The sequence below is a fragment of the Silurus meridionalis genome, chromosome 24 (assembly GCF_014805685.1).
Source record: "Silurus meridionalis isolate SWU-2019-XX chromosome 24, ASM1480568v1, whole genome shotgun sequence".
NCBI classification, from domain to species: Eukaryota; Metazoa; Chordata; class Actinopteri; order Siluriformes; family Siluridae; genus Silurus; species Silurus meridionalis.
Window position 1 is genome coordinate 15,556,300 of NC_060907.1, and position 21,457 is coordinate 15,577,756.

The 21,457-nt window shown below is 38.8% G+C and overlaps 1 protein-coding gene across 2 annotated transcripts; it reads right to left on the bottom strand.

The window, feature by feature from the left end:
- Nucleotides 1–1,163: 1,163 nt before the first annotated feature.
- On the bottom strand, nucleotides 1,164–21,177 carry LOC124378636 (A disintegrin and metalloproteinase with thrombospondin motifs 5). 2 transcript variants are annotated; one of them, XM_046838377.1, is made up of 9 exons: nucleotides 21,063–21,177; nucleotides 19,740–20,860; nucleotides 9,475–9,607; nucleotides 8,834–9,001; nucleotides 8,260–8,543; nucleotides 6,522–6,705; nucleotides 5,974–6,149; nucleotides 5,415–5,590; nucleotides 1,164–4,295 (listed from the first exon to the last, which is right to left on the bottom strand). In XM_046838377.1, exons 2-9 carry the CDS (start codon nucleotides 20,739–20,741, stop codon nucleotides 3,665–3,667), a joined length of 2,754 nt encoding a protein of 917 aa, XP_046694333.1. In that variant the 5' UTR covers nucleotides 20,742–20,860; nucleotides 21,063–21,177; the 3' UTR covers nucleotides 1,164–3,664. The 2 variants fall into 2 exon arrangements, with proteins under 2 accessions (XP_046694333.1, XP_046694334.1); XM_046838378.1 differs by lacking the exon at nucleotides 21,063–21,177 and having other exon boundaries at nucleotides 8,260–8,540; nucleotides 19,740–20,970.
- Between the last annotated feature and the right edge of the window lie 280 nt (nucleotides 21,178–21,457).

The window sequence follows — 21,457 nt, forward strand, 5'->3', positions numbered from 1 at the left end:
TAAATTTATTATGCAGTTAATACAGGTATAAAGTAATTAACTGATACACCTACCATGCCACCCAGAAGTACTGGGATTCTTCGTAAATTGAGCAAAAGATGATTGCAGAAAATGAACACTACACACTGACTCGAATTTTCCACTCAGTCAGCAGTAAGAAACTGTTTATCTTTGTTGAAGCAGAAATCATTTACATGTTCACATTTCAAATTTTTGCGGATATTTGGTATTTTTGATTATGATGCCAAACAGCTTTTATTTGCTTTATAACGTTGCTGTGAGCATATATTAAAATACAGCACCTGAGCTTCACCAGATGTCATTAGAATTGTATAGTATAGTATTGAATTGTAAAAAAAAACACTGTGTAAATCATTTGTCATGCACACCATCAGCAACAGAAAGAAACAAAAATGGACCTCATATAGGGGATCATTTTTTAGCCCATTGTAAAATATTGAGGTAGATAGTATTTAATAATATAATCCAATAAGACAAAGGAACTTTGCAATAACCATGTCTGTGTCTGAATCTCTTCATGAAAGATGAGTCAACATGCAGAATCATAAAAATATAAATAAAGCCTAAAACGCTCAGCATGGGTGAGTGATCCAAGATCCTCTACAGGTGTCTCCATCCTTGGTAGACACTGGCTGCTGTTATTTTTTCATGAATAATCACAAAATATTATTGTAATATATCAAAGGTAAGTCTTCATGCATGAAGAGTTTGGATGATCGGTTGTTTTGCTAAAAAGAATGGCAATGGAATAAAACACCATAGAAATAAATTTAAACTTTATTGTACTTCAGTTGTCTCAGCTGGCTTAAATTGTGTGAATGTGGATGTAATTAGAGACACATAAATAGTTATAAATTCCAGCTGGCTGAGTTCAACAGGGGCGTCTACATCCAGCGCAGTGTTTTTTTGTTGAATGGAATGAAATGAAATGACTGATGTTGACCAGCAAAGTAAGAAAATACTTAAGTTATGAGACTCTGTCACACCACATCGCTCTGATAGAAGAAAATAACTGGTTTCATCTTTCTAAAAAATATACTCTCTATTCCGCTCTTACATCGGTTGTACAACATACATGTGATTCTATATATCATATGATTGTGCAAGGTAAAAGGAATTGTAGAAAGCCAAGGAAGAACATATTAAATATAGAGATTTTATATACATATTCTAGAGATGACAAACAAAAACATGTAAAAAAGGAAATACTCTGCTTAGTCATATAATATTCATATTCCTTGTCAAATACAACATAATAACAAATAAATAAATTCATCAATTTTTTTTTACATACCAGTTAAACACACAATAAATTATGATTTCAGTGCTGTGTTTTTGTCATTCAGGAAAGGCATTTTCCCATGGCGATAATCAGACAGTACTGCATGTATATAAAAAACAGAGCTTAAATCTCAGGGCCCCAGAGTTTGGAGCCAACTGAAATTTCCGCTTGAGTAGACAAGTGTCTGGCATGACATGAATTTTAAACAATTTTGAAACAATTCCTCTTTTGTCCTACAGTAAATACGAATGCATTCGAAAGCATACAACAAACAATAATGTGAAGTAGATGTTAGACACTAACAATTTGCATGGTTTTTTTTTAAGCAGTCCCAACGTAACTGTGCTATTGTCGGAATTTACTAGATTATACATTAACAACATGATCTCCTGTCAATTCATTTGAATAAACATAATATTCAAGGCTAAAAGAAATACAAGGGCACCATCACTTTTAAATCCTTAGCTCTCAATTTGAAGGCAAGCATGTTATCACTGTAAAAGCGGTTGCTAACACTTCGGTTTCACTTAAAAATGACCAAGCAAATTGTTAGCTGAGGTTAAAGTATTGTCTACTCTTTTATTAGTAGTAATATTTCAACTTTGTAAGTCCAAAATTGTGTGTATTGGTTATCTAGTTGCACCAAGTAAGACTACGACTTAGTGTTAGTCTAGTATACTTTCAAGATAATTGCCCTATATTCAATATAAAACGGTGTGCATTTGTATCAGCCAATAAAAATTGAACAGAGAACAGAATGCTAATGTTAATATTAATCAGTGGTCTCCATGATTGGTTTTATCAAACAGATATTATAGTACAAATTAATATGTTCTCTCGTATGTTTTTGCACTGGGTTGCCTAAATACAAACAGATGACAATGGAAAGAAAGGAAAAATGAATGGTGGCACTGTTATGCAGCTACATTTATGGCATGGGTTTCATCCATTGCAAATTCATACAAAGTTCTTCTGATTGACCTACTTAATCCTACTTGGAAACATTTCCATCCTATTGAAAATGGTCTCTTTCCAGGGCATGTTCCCCTAATCCACTGGGCATGAGGGCTCACTGAATGTTTTATTATAGCTAAAATCATTTGCTATGGCCTTAACAGACACCACAACTTAACCCAAATACACAACTGTAGGAGATATGGACCTATGTGTTAGATAGCGCTCTCCACTATATCATTAAAACAAGAACATTTTAAGTATGTTCATTTGTAGAATCGATACCATGGTGCATTTAAGTTTTAGGTGGTTTATAAACTTAACAACTTGAGTTATCTTCAATTTGCTTAATTTGACAATGCGTAAGTATTTTCTAATTGTTTGAACTGACTATTTCAAAAATCTCACAAACCTTTATTATGCTGAATTGACATGTTTATATTAAGTTCTATTTGATATTGGTCAGGATCACTTTTTTGAGTGTATTTTTACGTGATGACTGTATTACGACAGATCACATGTCTAAGAAATGATGTAAGAAATGTTTTTGCCTGTTTAGTATGAATGCTTGCTTTTTCACATCATCATACACGTCCACCATTATTGCTGTAAATGTTTACGCATGTTCTTAAGGAAAATGTGTTAAATTAACACGTTCAAGAAAAGTATATTCTTTTTTTTCAGTCCATTCCTTTTTCAGCAGGAATCCAGCAAACATTAAAAAAAACACTGACAACTGTTAACCAGAGAATTAGCAACAGAGACATAGCTGAGCTCACACTGTACTGTATTTGAACTATAGTTCAAATTTGGTGGTACGTGCATTAAGTAAGTGAAAATGTACTGGAACATGGTGTACACCCAGAAACCATTGGGCATGTTTCCAAAAGTTCCAAAAGTCAGTCCAAAGCCAGAGAAGTCTTTAGTATAGTCCAATCATGCAAAAAAAAAAAAAAACCTCCATTCACTTGCAGTTCTTTTGCTGAACTCGAAATTAATGTCTACTGATTTCTCTGGTTTACAGTTTAAACTTGAAGTTAATGAGATGAAATGCACTAAGCCACATAGAAGGATGACTGGACAAAAAAGATTGTGGTTTACATTAGAAGAGTGGCTACATACTGTTGAATCTTTAGTGAGTCCAGACAGCAATTGATGTGACTGCATCAGAGGCCAGGACAGCCACTACTTTGTCCAGGGTCATATTGTTAAAAAAATTCAGTTCCACAGTGATAACGTTCAGGCGCTTAAAAGAGCATTAGAACTTCGAACTGTTCTGCTCTATAAGACACTGTGTGCTCCAGTTTGTCTGTCTGTCTCCTCTTGAGACCTTTTACCGCAGACCAGAAAGGAGAAGCACGCATTCATGTGCACAAGTTTTTCCAATTAGATTTCCATTAGGAATTCTCAGCACTTTTTAACCAGACAGTGTTTAAATGCTGAAGGTCTGTCCACTAGAGGACATCCCTTAGCTAGCTTTCCGTATGGGTCCTTGCACTGGACTGTACGACTTTGCCAGCCTGTGTGACAAGTTCTCGAACAGGACATCCATGGGCCTGTCACCCACCGTGGCCCAGGTGGGGTCGTTGATGAAGGTTCTGTTGTGGGAATAACCTTTGTGGTCATGGTTAAGACCTCATCAGAGGACAAAGCTGCAGGTGTTGCAGAAAACACCAAGGCCGTCCGAGGTGGAAGAGGCATTTTGCGAGGCAGAAAGAAGCTGTAACGTATGTCTAGAGGCTTCTTTGGGTCAGTTGCTAGTACTTGCACTACAAGGCTCTCTTGGAGAGCCCCAGGTCCTGTGGTGTGAAGACCCTCATCGTGTTGGCTCCAGCCGCTGTAGTTGAGCATGGTGCCATTCAAAGGGATTATTGTCTCTGAAGTTGAGATCATGAACTTGCCATTAAGAAGGTACTCTCCACTTGGTCGACGTAGGGCTAGGTAGGCGGTAAAGTGAGTCTGACCTTTTGGCTTGTACTGACGGACTTTAACGTGAGTCGAACCCTCTGGTATCTTCACAACATCTGTATATCCTTTACTGTATGTAGGAGGAGAGAAAGAGAAAAAATGGAAAGTAATACATTTTCAGAAAATTTTAATAGAAAATGGAAACATTTAATGGAGACATACAAAATATGGTTATAAATGATATTAATGTTCCATACACAGACACTTTTTGCCACTTTTGCACTTTCTTATTTAACTCAGGTGGTTTATTCCAGATATAATCTGCTACTGCAAGTAATTAACACACAAGGAACTGACCCATGTCTTATAGATATTTAGGAAAATTGGCAAAAAGCATAAAATTTTAATTGTGTGACTGAAAGTAGGCTCATTTGGTTTCTTGTCTTTCTGGATGAACACAAAAACTGCTAATCACCAGGGTTATGTTACATAGAACTGTATATCTCTGTAATTGTCCTGCAGCCTTCATTTGTGATTGTCAGCTCCCACTTGCATAAGAGAATGGAACTCTTTTATATTTGGGCTAATATTATCCTAAAATTCAGATCTAACTGATAACTGCTAGTTCTGTCGAGAGGTCTTTCAGCAATGCAGCACCAGTGAATGAATCTTCTTCTATCGTGTTTTTAGACAACTTAAAACAGAAAAATCAAACATTCTTTAGTTGTTTATTTAAAGTGAAACACATTTAAAATCTTGAAAACATCATGAATTTTTTATTGGATGATTTCAAGCATCTGCATAGGGCATGTAACAATGTGCTTTTAACAAAATCAGATGTTGCAAGTTTCCATTTAATATTTCTTATATTTGACCAGAGATTGTTCATTTGTCTGGTTTTAAAAAGTATTGCAAAAAATAAAATAAAAAAATGGCTGAACTGAACTGCAATAAAATAGTTGATCATTAATGATGTGCTTCTGTCTGTTGCACTTCCATGTTTATCTGATTTTATTTGTCCTGATATTATTCAATTATTTATCTTAGCATATTTTTTAGTAAGCACTAAGAATTATTCATTATATCCAATTAAAGTAAAATAATTGTTTTATGTAGTTACACAAGTGAGAAAGAGTCCTGGGAATGTATGGGTTTAGAAATTCGGCACAAAAACTCGAATTCTAACCCCTTTAAACTAACCCTAGTGGTAAAATGATTTGACCACAAAGAACATGTAGTGTTTTCCTACCTCTTCTTGGTGAAGTTGCCAGCGACTCTTACGCAGCCTGTGCCATCACCACCACAGATGCCACATTTGTCATAATGCAGCTTGGAGCCTATTATTCCGTCACAGCCAGTGCGCACACACTTCCCTTTCACACACACTGAGCTACTGTAGGGCCTACACTCCGTCCCGTCTATCACCTAAAAACAAGTTTTAATCAGTTTTAATTATTCAATTAACTCTGAAATGATTCGCTTCTTTAAAGACACAGCATAGTGTGAAAATAATACATTTAATGAAAGTAGGTTCTTGTGCCAAATGACCAGACAGATTCTTTACATCCATTGTGGCCAAAAAACATCTAGGGTTGAGGCAGATTAGCTACAACAATAGAAAACTATGACCGGGTCCACTTCTGTCAGTCCAGTATAGGAATCTGGGGCTACAACTGGTTCAACTATTTCACTGAAACCTGAAAAAGTCGAGACCTTTTAGGATTGTGATCAATAATCCGGTTTTGATTAATATCAGTATAATTATTATTATACACACTATATTTCATATTAAACTATGCTGAACTTACCCTCTGTGAGAACACCACGTAGTACCCTGTGCCTTTGGCCCTACAGGTTAACTTGCACACATCCTTTGGCAGAACACCAGCATACTTGGGCACCCACTCGACAAAGGTCTTCACACCTTTAGGGTCTGTCTGAGGCCCATTTCTCGCGGCACACTGTTCCTGCCTAAAATTCTTATCTAATTCAAAGCAAAAAGTCACATTTAAGAGTGAGAGTGTGTTCTCAAGAATATAAATATCTGAAAACTTCATCTAAAGAATCAAAATGTTTGTTCTTGTACCAAGGTTTTGTACTAATTTAGGTGTAATTAGTGGCATCTATTAACACATCAGTGGAAATTTTCCACAAGATTAATAAAACAAACATTTTGAAACATGTTGTAGAGCAATTTATATAAATGTAAGTGTGCTGCACAAGGCAACACATTTAGATGATGTGTCATTTTATGTGTTTATAGACCATCTTGGATTAATTTGCATCAGGGTATGTGTGTATTGTAAATATGTGTGTGTGTGTGTGTGTGTGTGTGTGTGTAGGGGTTGGCTCTTACGTTGCGCAGGGCATGGAGTAACGTTACAGGACCTGTAGATGGCTCTCTTTCCTGTGCAGTATCGTCCACTGTTGCGAGGAGGGGGGTTGTTGCACAGACGCTGTGTGAACTGCACTCCACCTCCGCATGTCCGAGAGCATGAACCCCATTGCCCCCAGGAGCTCCAGCTACCATGGTTAGAGACCTAAGAGAAGATGAAAACAGAAGGAAAGTGACTTAAGAGGTTTTGTTATTGACCATAAGAAAGCCCCTTAAAATCCCAGCATGAAATTGTAAAATGCAAATGTGGACAGCACAAATAGGTCTCTTCATGAGAACAGCATAAACCACCGATGAAATCCACTGTAAATGTAATTTATTTCATGTTTTTTTTCGTGTAACATGAATTTATTAATTCATTGAAAGTCATCTGACCATTTATAAACACATATATAAAACAACTGACAAATGCGTTACGGAATCTGCATCTGGATCTGTAGCATTTAAGAGACAAACAAGGTCATTTTTTCTTGAATTGCTTAATGTCAAAAGAATTCAGCCACAGCAGTAAGTGAGTTAAGTTTCTCACAGAGATGTTTTATGTAAGAATGTGAACACACCCATTTCCATTACTAATAAACAAGCATGAAGCCAACAACAGTTTAAAAACTGTCTTAATTGAGCGATGGCACACTACAAACACTTGACATTGTGAAGATACAATGCACATTGAGGCAACTTTACCAGAGGGGAAGTGGGGAATTATGCATGTGTAAGTCTTAATGGAACACACCAGAGCCACATTTTCCTGATTCCTTAGTACAAACAAACAGACACGAGTAAACGCTCTCAAAAAGGACATTCTTCTTTCAAAGAAAATGAGTTTCTGTGACACTTAGTACATACAATTTATTAAGTCCTGCAGGATTAATCTGCTTGATATTATCCTGACTTCTTTAGGCTAGAAAGAAAAATGTCTTATGACTACATCACTGCAGAGTTATGCACAATAACTGAGGTACACAAAGTACAGCTTGTCATTTGGTAATATTTTATGACCCCAGTTGGTTTCTTGTATTTTATGTCATTGGAATATTCTTCTCTTATCTATTGTCTGCCATCACTGAAACAAATTACTGAGAATACCCTCTTTTGTCAAGTCAAAAACATTTGGCAAATCCAGCATCAGCGTCCGTCTCACGTTCCTGCATCTCATATATTTGTTCCCATTCCCTACTCCTCATATATTCACAGTAAGAAGGCCCACACACCTTCATGGCTCATTTGACCTGCTTTCCTGCTTATACTTTTCTTAATGACATTTCCAGTTCATCTGTCTTCAGCTTCCAGTCACTAGTTCCACCCCATCTTTCCTCACTTCAAATTCCTCTCTGCCTCTGACCGTGCAATATCTCACTTAGGGTGTACTTTATTTTCAGTAAGCCTGCTTCACTTTCCCACTGACACTCTGCCTGTCTCTTTCTCACATTCCAGCCCAAGTTCATGCTGGGGAAGCCTTTTTATCCACACAATGCCTCCTGGAGAGCTGCTGAACATTCTTTTAACACATTTAACCATATATTTTTCTTCAGTACTCTTCCACTGAGTGATTGCCGTACATCATGCTTAGCTTCTCAAAGCAGGATTCCTAAAACACCTTTATGCTTTGATTAACTATGTGATTTGAAACACTGGTTTAATTGCAATAGATGATCAAAAGCTGTCAATTAAATTGTTCCATACTCTCCCTGAAACCCACCGAATAGTGCCTCTTGCGGGTCTTGTCCACACACTTCCCATGCAGGCATATCCTTCCTTTGCTGCACTGCGTGCCCTCGGCCGCTGGCAGCTTCTTGGTTAGACACACCATCTGGCCCTTCCTGATTACAGCACACCACAGACGAGCACACACATCCATGCCTGGGCACACATTGTACTCAGGCCCGAAGGCAAGCTGGCACTGGCGCTCTGCGTCATAGCTCTGACCAGGAAGTTCTTCAGGACCAAGCAAAGGATTATGTGGCATGTCCAACAAACACTCTGCTACAGGAAAAGATAGAAGGATTGGGCAGTCAGCATACTGATGCACTAATTTAAAGTTATCTTTGTTTTCATTTATAGATCCATTTCTTTGATATGTTTATGTGTTAACATGAAATGTTAAGCCCCTTAAATGAGTAATATTTCAGATGTTATTTAAGATACTAAATATTTAATTTAAACAAGACAATGTTTTTTTTAAATCAACATTTCAATGAAAAGAACATGGCTTTGGAACAATATCTTTTTTTTTTGCTTGCAAAGCCTATTATAACTTTGATGAAGATTCACACCATTTCCATCATCAAAGAAGTCAGTGATAGTGGCTGAGGTGCAGCGGCTCCAAGGTTTGGAGGCGTCAATGGAGGTCAGGATAGAAGACATGAGTCTCTTGTCCTCCGTGGAGCCAAATTTCTCCTCACAGAACTTTGAGTCATCATGTGACAACCCTAAAAGATGCCCTGGAAAGAGGAATATGAAATTGTAAGAGACTTATGAGTAATTTGTGGTAATTTCAAAACTGATGAATATCAAGGAACATACAGATATTTTTATGTTAATGATATAAAGTTAAATATTATACACTTAAATCATTTCTCAGAGTCATCGCGGTTGAATCTTTGGTGTCTGATGTCTTTTTTTGTGGTCTAGAGATCAGAATTTTAAAGCGTCATCATGCTATACATTTTATATAAAAATTAATCAAGTAAAAAAAACAGATTTAAACTGCTGTGTGTTCATTCTGTTTTCTATTTCCAATCACATCTACTACAAGGTTCTGTAGTGCAACTAATCCATTTACTGTTGCTTCTACTTTAACCCAATTAAATGCAATTATTATCTTACTGCCAATGCCAGTGTTGATTGGACTTTAGAGTGTGCAGATCTGTTATTAAACATGTGCATTGTTCTTGAATAAGTACTTGGTTCATACCAATTTCATGTGCAACAGTGAAAGCAGCATGCAGGCCATCATCTTCTATCACAGCACAGCTCCTCTCTGGAGAGCAAACCGTGCCCACATCAGCCATGCCCAGAGTATCGCACGAGTGATGTCCGCACAGGTCCTAAAAAGAGCATATACGTGCATGACTCAAGTTCAGCTGAGAACTGCACAGCGCAATTTTCTGTCAAACACATTGTAATAAACACACGCACACGGTATTGCAATTATACACACTGCTAACTCTTTAATGAAAGAGCTCTGGGTTGAAATAATTGCAAGAGGACATCACTGTCAATTGCTACAACTCCCAATGATCATTTTGTGTCTTGCTTGTTATTCCGTTTTTAATGTTCTGGCAGCTGATTAAGGCATTGATCTATTTTCTTTTATTTCTCAAATACAACTACAGCTTTAGGGCTGATTAATGCTCAGCAAGGGAGGAATCAATTAGATGGTCAACAAACCATGCTCTCTGATTTACATCTCAATAAGAATACACACATATAAACGCATGTAGACTTTAGAGAGACAAAATGATCTATAATATGAAAATTGTGGAAAATTCAATATAGTTTAAAAATTAAGTTTTACAAAACATGATTACATAATCAGTGCAGAGATTTTTCTGTTTTTTTTTTTCTTCATGTATTACTGTACTGTAGCCACTCTTAGTGCCGGTCCCAAGCCTGGATAAATGAGGAGTGTTGCGTTAGGAAGGGCATCCAGCGTAAAAACATGTGCCAAATCAAACATGCGGATGATCCGCTGTGGCGACCCCTAACGGGAGAAGCTGAAAGAAGGTTTTACTGTACTGTATTATTGTAGCAACAACTAAAGACATGTCTTGCCAGATGAAAGTAGAATCTTTCTTTCTTATGGTAGAAATCTGTTTTGTTTTGCCTGGTGTAAAGTTGAAACTGCTGTTGTGATGATGTGATCACTGCTCAGGTTTTTTTTTAATAATAATATATAAGCAAAAGTCCCTTGAATTGCAGTCATGGGATTGCCCAAGAGTATTGTTTTCAACTCTAATGTCAACCATGGTTTTATTAATAAGATGATAAGTAAGCTTATAGCAGTGGATAGTAAACTCACAAGAGTGTTCAGTGGTTTCTTTCTATTAATAGTGAAAAATAAACATCGATGACTTTCTATGGAATGCCAAAGGTATAAAGCAAATTAAATTTTTCTCAAAATGAAATCATTTATTGCATAACTACACTGTTATTACTCCCTACAATTAAATCTACTTTAGGTGATCTGGCCCACTGCTTCATGGGTCCCTTGGACGATAAAGCATCCAATGAAAACCTCACCCACCCCCATGTTTTCTTGCAAACAAATGTACAACATTTATAAGACGATGGAAATCTATTATTGGCATAAAATACCACATATTCCCAGCTCTCTTATAACAGAATAATTATGCTCCAGAAGCTTGTGGAGTTTTTCTGCGTGCATATTTACCCATTTACTCATGCTGAAAGAAGACAAACCACACTCTGTTTCAGCTTTTCACACAAGTTTATGTCAACACATACACACACAAACAAGTCACTTCCTCCCACACCCAAACCACATTAAAGAAAGGGGCTTCAAAATGCCAAGTTCTCTAAAGACCAAATACGTTTTATGAGACCATCTGAGTTTGAAAATCCTGATGGACAAGGTTTCAGTGATTACATCATCAGAGTGTGTGAGGCCAGAGTGAGGACAGTGCTGAATGCCCTAAAGGCTTGGTCTGGGTGTTGCATTGCACTGTGTGGTTGTATATGGTCTCATGAGATGCCATGTCCCTAAACTACCATAACTAATGAAAAATTTCACATGGTCAACAGTGCCAAATTATTTGATCTTGATGTTGTTATTCCTGACATTTGTGGTTGAAAGGACTAATATTTATGCTATTCCACAACATTCACTCCCTTCTCATGGGTTCCCTCATCCAGTATCTATCTAACCCTTTTTGTTTTGTTCTTTTACCCTTTTCTTGACACACCCTCTTCCACATATCCCTTTTATTTTCTTTCTCTTTTTCACCTCGCTTTTCCCCCTATCCACTGCATCTGACCTCTTTACTGGCGTTTTGTTGATTTTGAACGTAGATCTTTCACAGACCCATGAGAAAAGGGCACAGACAGACATAAACAGAGATGGAGACAGAGAGAGACATGGCACAAGATAGAGATGAAAAAATATGGGAATAAAGAGGCAAATACACACACACTGATTTGAGGAATTCCCTTGGCTGTACACCAAAGCAAAAAAGGGGCCCTAAAGGAAATGAAAGTTTTTGGAATATTCAGGGCAAACAGTTTTGGCAGCGAGAACTAAAAGGAACATACAGTATGTGAGACACCAGTCAAAACAAAAGCTGGGGATTGTGATCCAGGGCCATTTCAAAGGTAGCGTAAGTAGTCATGGCTGTGTGGTCATTCAAAGATTAATCCGTGATAGTGATGGCCTGTCACTTTCAGAAGCTGCATAGTGGAACATAACAGAAATGACAATAAAAGTAAGAATCAAGACAAAATGATGATGTGTAGGAATTATAATGACAAGAACAGTTTATAGTTAGGTTTGGAAAATTTGGTGAGACAAAGAGAAAGAGTCTCTCTCTATCTATTTACCACAACTTCACTCCTACAACATGCAGCACCACTGCAAGCTTGGTCGGCCCTCAAACCTGGCATTCATTCAAAGCAAACATGCTGAGAAGAGACAAAAAGAGTGGTATTTAGGTAGAGAAAACTTTGGATATTTGATGCTAGGTGTGACCACACCACAAGATTCTGTCAGCTGTTTCTGATTTGTTGTTCTTCTGAAGGATGGGTGAAAACAGCTCTGCTTCCTCCATGCTCGGTTTCACATTTGGCTGTATTTCCTCTTATGAGCATCTATTTAATGCATGCGATAAGTAGAGGATTTCTTCATTATCATCATTAAAAACTATAGTACCAAGGATCTGTGTACATTATATATATATATATATATATATATATATATATATATATATATATATATATATATATATATATATATATTTATATATATATAATTAAATGGTTTTTTTTTGTTTGTTTGTTTATTCATTTGAAGATAACTTTATTCATTGCATGGTAGACTATGGGACACGTTTATGTGTGTGTATATATATATATATATATATATATATATATATATATATATATATATATATATATATAAATATTTTATGTTTTTTTTACATGATTGCTGTGTGTCCCATAGTCTACTATGCAATGAATAAAGTTATCTTCAAATGAATAAACAAAAAGGCCCACTCCCATAATGTCAGCAAAAATTTATGAGCAGACCCACGGTGGTCAAAGACAAACTTCTTGCCATATTGAGTTTCTCAAAAGTTCCCGGAACAAAATCCAGCAGTGTTGCTTCCTCTGTTACACTGGCACACATCCCACAGCTTTTTGCCAGGCTGCTGGCATTATGGTTCAACATTGTCCATCCCAAATTTGTGTGAGGTTTTTAGCATGCTGTCAACTTCCAGTACAGGCAAAGAAATACGGATGTGTGAAATACCAGACCCTGATACAAACATTAGTAAAGTAACTTGTAAAATAGTAAATATGGATATGTGTTAAACAGCAAAATCAAACAATGCTTGTGCTGTGCGATGTGACGAATCTTGTCTTTTGACTGTTGGTCACACGCTATGACTCTTGTTGTCAAAGTTCTATCAAAAAGGTGCTCACTGAGTGACACTTTACAACACTGTGTGCACTCTATAATACTGTACAATGATACCTTATTTATCTCAGTTCTGAGGCAGTGTTGAGTTTGCACAGTTGTTCTCAAAATGAAAAAGTAAAAAAAGGGTCAGAAGTAGGCAAACACAGATGGCGCCATTGTCACTTTTCAATTACTGCTGATTCCACTAGCTGGGTTTTTTTTTTCTTTCTTGGGATTTTTTTGGGATATAAACATGAGAGTCACTCTCAACCACACAATGTTAATGATAGCACAAACGTAACTGATGGTTCTCAGTCGGCTTCTGTTACACACAGCAAATCACAACAGGGTCCACACTACACAAAAGACTTTTTAGATATTGATTTTTCCCCCCTGTTCATAATTTATCTTGCTTGATCTTCCAGAACGAAGAGCCTAAATGAGCAATTGCACCATTTCAGGATTAGAAAGGGTGTGGGAGGGAAAAATAATATACATTTTGCACTCAGAAAATGCTTACCAGCAGTGGCAATTACATAAACTGGTGAATTGTGTATTTTAGACAAAGAAATCTACAATATTCAGTACATTTTCCAATCGGTTGTCAAACCGTAATTAGACTGATATTTTTCACTGTTTTATGCTGCCGTTTAAAGTGTCTGAAAATAGTGTATTTAAAAATGTTCGGATAATCTTCAACATTATAATAACTTGCAAACACTTTATACACTATGCTGGCCTATGTATTTTAAAAAAATTTCATCTTTAATTTATTTTGGACAAAAAATTAAAGAATTGGTGTCAAATATGGTTTGTTGCATCCCTACTACTATACCGTATAGTAAACTGATTTTAAGTACTGTATATGCTTGTCTAGTGTATTTAAAGTAATAACCGAGGCAATATGTTCAATTAAATTTAATTCATATTTATTTGCATAGTGCTTTTAACAATGGACACTGTCACAAAGCAGCTTTAGAGAGATTAAGAGGTTAAACATATGTATAAACAAATGTATAAGTTTATTGCCTATAAGTATGTTCCTTATAATTGTACATTAGTGAGCTAGTAGCCACTTTGACAAGGAAAAGACTCCTTGAGGTAGTATGAGAAAGAAAGCTTGAGAGGAACCAGAGTCAAAAGGGAACCCATCCTCATCTGGGTGGCACTATCATAACACAGAAACTGCCCTAGTTAAAATCACCAATGACCTGTTTTTAGCTTCAGACCAAGGCTACATCTCTCTGTTAGTTTTACTAGATCTTAATGCTGCATTTGACACTATAGATCATGATCTTCTCCTAGATTGCTTACAAAATTACATCGGCATTCAGAGACAGGCATTTAGCTGGTTTAAATCCTACCTGCCCGATCGTTACCATTTTGTAGACTTAAATAGAGAGCTATCCAGACTAATGCAAGTAAATTATGGGGTGCCACAAGGTTCAGTTCAAGGACCCCTGCTTTTCACAATATAAATGCTTCCCTTAGGAAATATTATTAGAAGGCATGGGATTAGCTTCCACTGTTATGCTGAATATACCCAGCTATATATCTCATCGAAACCAGACAATACAGCTCAATTGGATCGGATAACTGAGTGTGTCAAAGAATTAAAAGATTGGATGACTCATAACTTTCTATTATAAAAATTCTGATAAGACAGAGATTTTGCTCATCGGCCCAAAAACTAGTACACAGAAGATCCAGCATTTCAACCTGCATTAAGAAGGATGTACTGTAACTACTAGTTCAACAGTAAAAGACCTGAGAGTTATTTTAGACAGCAACTTGTCTTTTAAAATTCAGATCAACCATGTTACAAAAACAGCCTTCTTCCACCTTAGAAATATTGCTAAGCTAAGAAACATGTTATTTATATCTGATGCAATGAAGCTTTTTCACGCATGCGTTACTAAGTGGTTGTTCTGGATCATTAATAAACAAGCTACAGTTAGTCCAGAATGCAGCAGCCAGAGTTCTCACAATGTCGAGAAAATATGACCATATAAACCCAATCTTTTCATCCCTACGCTGGCTACCTGTTAAGTTTAGAATCGACTACAAACTTCTGCTACTTACTTACAAAACACTAAATGGTTTGGCTCCCATATATCTTTCCAGTCTTCTAACACGTTACACGCCACGTTACCTGAGATCTCAAAACTCAGGACTTCTGATAGTTCCTAGAATAGCAAAGTCCACTAAAGGTGGTAGATCATTCTCACATTTAGCTCCTAAACTTCGGAATAGTCTTCCTGACAGTGTTCGTGGCTCAGACACACTCTCCCAGTTTAAGTGCAGATTAAAAACTTATCTTTTTAGCAAAGCCTACACATAACACACATCACATCATAACCTTGTGCTCCATTACATCTGATCAAATGCACATTATCAACTTATGCTTGTTAATATCATGAACAGCAGCTACGCTAATTCCTCTCCACTGCTTCTCTTTCACTACCCATGCCGAGGCATCCTGAGGTTGCGCCAGCCCCAGTCACGTCCCACCTCATGAAGATCGTGATCCTTTAAAGAACTAGATGCCACCCCGCAAACATCCCGAACTATCTAGAGACGTACCAACGCCAGTTGGATCCCACTTTAAGTGGAGTTCGGACACTGGACCTTCTTGAGTGTTTAAAGGCTCCGACATGGAGAAGTTGGTGTTGGATCTGTGATGATAGCAAATGTTGAGCTATTTTATGAGTTGCTCAGTAGCTCCTAGTTTTATAACCACAAATGACTGTAAAAGACGGTAGAAAGAACATTACTCAAAATCTTACACTCCAGTGCTCATGTTAGTTCTCACTCTCCAGTGCTCTGTATTATTTAAATATGTATAATAACATGCTTGATGTCACCCAAATGAGGATGGGTTCCCCTTTTGAGTCTGGTTCCTCTCAAGGTTTCTTCCTCATAACATCTAAGGGAGTTTTTCCTTGCCACAGTCCGCCACAGGCTGCTCATCAGGGATAAATGCACACCATTCACCTTAACTCTTAAATTCTGTAAAGCTGCTTTGAGACAATGTTTGTTGTGAAAAGCGCTCTAGAAATAAACTTGACTTGACTTGACTTGTGGCCAGTGTCCAGAAATTCCTTCATAGTACAGAATACAGTGCAGGTAGATGATTAGGATATAATTCGGACCATTAGAGATATTTGAGAAGTTTTGCTTACTATGAGTTTTAATTTCCTGTGAGGGTATTTAATTTAAATAGGCATTTGAAAATAATAGGTAATAGACAGATATATATATCAGCTGTTATTTAATCGGATTTTAGTGCATCAAACGTTTACACAGCCTTCATACGTATTCAGAGGTATTGCCTTTTAATTGCTGAACTTTGATCAACCACTTGGGGACAGTATGTCATCCCAGTGCAGTAATGGCTCAGAGTTTAAAGGCTATGGGCTACTGATCAAAAGGTTCGGGTTTCCAGCTATAGCACCAACAAGTTTCCATTGTAGGAAATACATAGGGGCATACTCCTAATGCAGAAATGTTTCGGACCAGTAATAGATGTACATATTTTAGAACCCGATGCCTTCAACCACTTTACCACTACATTTGTTAAGGATTTGGTATTCGATTTCATCTTTTAGACCAAAATTCTTTACTCCTAGGTGTTATTTCTATAAATAAATTTAGATAATGGTTTGTATAGATGCTTGCAGTATCTTAGGTTGTTTGGAAATTGGTCTTAAGAAGGAATTGGACTTCCACTTTTTTAGTGTTTTTTTAGGTTTTCCATAATATCAAGAGCTTAAATATTAAACACAATCACAGGTTGTGTTTAATATCCATTATCATCCATTAATTTGATGATAATAATTGGCCAATCAGAAGATGTAAATGTTACTTCCTCAATTTTTGAAATCTTCCATACTGTTTGGGACTTGGTGTACAGTATGGAAACAATTTACTTTATTCTATTGTAATGTCAAATTTATGTATTTGTGAAAAACGGAGTTTGCATATCTTTTGCCGAGGTGTATGTAAATATCAAATGGATGACCTAAACTCTACCGAATGTATTGTAATAGAAGATGACCACCCAGTGGGTGGGAATTAGCAATTTAGGAGAAAATTAGGAGTGCATTTTCAGTTTCTCCTTGACACCAGGCTCAAAACTGAAACTGAATCAAATGACATTTCAGTTGACTCAGAGATTATTTTGTTGAGAACACAAGTGAATACCAAATCTTTTCTGGCATACACTCTCTCAGAAGCTGCTCTATGCATCCTATTCTTGTCTAGTTCCCTTCACAGGCTGACAGTCGAAGCTTTGTCCCCTTCTCTCTCTGTCTCTCTCTCTCTCTCTCCTGCAGTATCAGAACACTCTTGCATTCGTCTCCTGCATGACATAACATCTCATAATGCCTCTCAATGTGCCTCTTGTTTGGGTCTCCTCTGTCATCCTCGCATGCTTGAACTCACACTGGAGCTGAAAGAGGGGGAAAGGGATTCTGAGAACTGTGTGTTGGTGTAGGGAAACTGCTTGTTTTGTTGTTCTGCCTCCTCTTTGTGGATCAAAACATGACTCAAAAAGCCAGTGCCAGACCCATTCTGAATTATTTTCCTTGCTAAATTTCACCTAGGTAAGGTCTGTGCCAATTTGTTCATATCCACAATGGATTATTCCAAACAGATTGATATACAGTCAATTGATTTCACTCATTCTCTCTTATGATTCATTTGGCATTATAAAAAATAATTTGGCATTATAAAAAAAAGCACCAATCCCATTTTATTGTAATAATACCAATTTCTGAATATTGAGTTATACCAAATCTTTCAGTAGATATGCTAGCTAGTTAGGGTGTATGAGAGGTGTGACCGTGACATGCTCTCTGTCAGGTTGTCGTATGTTCACATACATGATCTGCGGTGTCAGTTAACATCACAGCTGTTCATGGCTGATTATATATCAGGGGATCAGCTCATAATAATATGTGAAACATGAGCTGGTACCCATGCAGTGTTTCAGGCTAATATCAATCAGTATCTGTTGGTACTGTTTTACTGTCAGATCTCAACTTGATGCAACTTGACTGAGGCATGATTGAAAAAGCTGTTGGCACATATTTATTTTTAGACATCACTGTAAAAGGTGCATTTATTAATTTTGCAGATGCTTCAATCTAACATGTCTTAAAACTAAGCTGGGCAGTTAAGAAAGGGTCCAACACTAGCAGTTGGATTGACTTAGGGTATGAACTCTCAACCTTCTGATCAGTAGACCAGAGCCTTTACCGTCTAACAGCTTAAGTGTCTCATAGTCTACAAAGTGAACCAGCAAGGCTTTATTTGTCTTGGTAATTATAGTCACTGCATATGCACTTGGACACTGTGCACCCTGAGGAAGTGAAGGGTGATGATTTTGTAAGTCCATTTCCCAGACTCATCACTGTGGGTAGGTAACTTCTCCTCTGTTTTTTTTGCATGCTCTTTTCTGCCTGCTGTCCCCTGCTGACGTGACAGAGACATCCATGATAACCACACCCACAGATGTTGCTCCACCAGGTGTGTAAGCACCACTCAGCCAGAAAAATGCACTGGCACTGACTTACTCTACACCAGTCCAGCACTGTGTGGCACTGCCAAGGGAAAGCGGGCTGTCAGTGGAACATGGCATTAGTGAGCTCTGCCAAGGGGAAGCAGCATCAACCTAGTGCCAAGTGAAAGCACCTCAGAGCAGATTCTTGAGAAATGAGAAGCGCCAAAAGTAAGCCATAAGTAAGCCATAAGTAAGCGTGGGATCTGTTCCATGCTGAACAGGACCTCACATGATTCACATATGCTGAGAGTGTGGTTAGGCAAAGAACATAGCACTTGCAAGCAAGGATGAAAGCTTACCACATGTGACGGGGTGATAGATGCACAAAACATTTTACTTTGCTGTGGATTTGGTTCAAACGATGAGGGAATTTAAATGAGGGTGGTCTTAACATCCAAAAGGAAAGCAGAAAGCATTAAAAGTGTTTGAAGGTCAGAAATATTTACACATAAAAGAATTATTTGAATGCTGACTGGTGTATATTTTGTTAAATCGCACATATTTTGAAATGGTACACCTGCTAGAGGTGCTGAGACATGGACACTTATGTGAACCATGTGAACTACATGGTTTTGATAATAATGAACTTCTGGTTTGGCACGCCTCTTTCAAGTGTGTGTAAGTGGGTGTATGAGTGCGTGTGATGAGAGATTCTTGTATGTCTTGTATGAGTGTAGGCCCTGGAGGTTTCAATAGCAATCAATGAAGGTTTGTGAAAACAGGGCACATATTTGTGGAGATTTGAAATGATGACTTCCTTTCTTTATTCCTGATTTCATTCATTATGGAACAATCATGAATTTTGGATCGTTCTGAAATGATGCATGACTCAATCAAAACATTCGCACGTGGATCTCTGGACTCACCCAACACACACACACACACACACACACACACACACACACACACACACACACACACACACACACACACACACACACACGTTACTGATTCTAAACATGCTTCTATGTTTACTTTTTACCTGCCTGGTGAAGAGAATGGCCGCGTCGTGATGGTGATGATCATCATCATCCAGTGGGTTTTGCTGATTCTGCCACTTACAGAAGCTCTTAAGCGTTGCAGCAGCGTTCTTAGATACATCGAGCCCTTTCTCGTTCTCTGTCAATACCGTGACCTTTACCACAGAAAGACGGATCGGGTTCTCGATGCTGGCGTGGCCGTACAGCCGCGAGGCGATCGACGCCAGGGTAAGCAGGTAGTGTTGCAAATCGGTGCCATATTTCTTGGCCATGGAGGCGTCCGCCACCAGCAGCAGCTCCACGTGCCGCGCGCGCGACACCGATCTCCGGTGGCGCGCCTTCGCCCAAAGCCTCCTGCCGCGCGCCTCGTCACCGACGCGCCCTAACGCATGACCGAGCCCTCGGTGCTTCCGCGCACCGCCGTGCCGCCTTCTTCGGTCGCGCGTTCCGCAGCTTTCGTGCTCCGTCACTGCCTCGAAGCGAAAGCTTTCCCGTTTGTAATAGTGCGGCGCGCGTTCTGCGTCGTTCTTGTGCTCCGCGCCGTGCGCAACCGGCCTGATCCTGTAGCGGTCACGGTTCACGGCGAAAACCCCGTTCAGTCCTCCCTTGCACGTGTTGAACACCGCTAACGACTCCGGATTGGCGTTCACCGTTCCTCGATACAAGCAGCCACGCCGCATGGTGCCCGCGCCGCGCACGGTCGCGCTGGACGGAGCGCCAAAATCAGGCGATGTCACTGATTCATCCCGCTCCAGGTCGATCTGAAATCGCTGATCGTCCAAATACACGAGGTAGCCCACTCTCCCACCGGCGTGATACAGCCGATCGATGGAGCGCACGAAACCGCCGGTGTTCCGGACAGGTGCGAAGCCCGACCCGTTGACAGGTGGCGAGAGACCCGCGGACTCCGGAAGAGCATCGACAACACGATGCAACGAGAAGCACAGCAAAACAATCCTGAGCAACGCCACGCAGCCGGGGAGAGGGCAAAGTGCGGCAGTCATCCTCCTTTAGAAAGCGCACGGCTCACATCCACTCGGAAACGCGCAAAACAGGCTGAACTTGGAGGATGAAATCTAGGAAGATGTAACCAGCTGCTCTGTGAGGATGTGGACGAGCATCTCTTGATATAAAAGTGGGAAGAATAGAAAGAAAGAGAGATCAGGTCATAGATAAACAGAGCCGGGACGGAGAGTGCGCGAGAGGTAAAGCCCAACATGAACAACCGTAAAGTTCTCCCCTTTAAAGCGCACGCACGCACGCGCGCACACACTCATATATATATACACACACACACACGCGCACAGAAAGTCCTGCCCCCTTACCGTTGATCCCTCCAGTACACCTCCCTCTACACAGCGCTCTTTTTGGCATGGTCCAAAATATGCACGCTGCCCAACTACACAGTATGTTAACCATGATGTGTAGTATTGTCTTCTTAGGCATTGAGTGCGCCAGTGGGCAGTTTTGCACGCAATCGCTCTCCTTCTCTCCTTCTCTCTCTCTCTCTCTCTCTCTCTCTCTCTCTCTCTCTCTCTCATGTCTCCTGGAATCAAAGTCAAGTGCAAACTGTCTGGACCAAGTCTGTCTGGCGCCGAGACACAAACAGCAGGAGGTTAATGTTCACGCAGAGGCCAATAATTGGTGCTAGAAGACCCGCAAAGGCTAAAAAGTTAGGCTGAAAAGTTGATTGTGTCCCCTGAAGTGTTTGTCAGGAGCT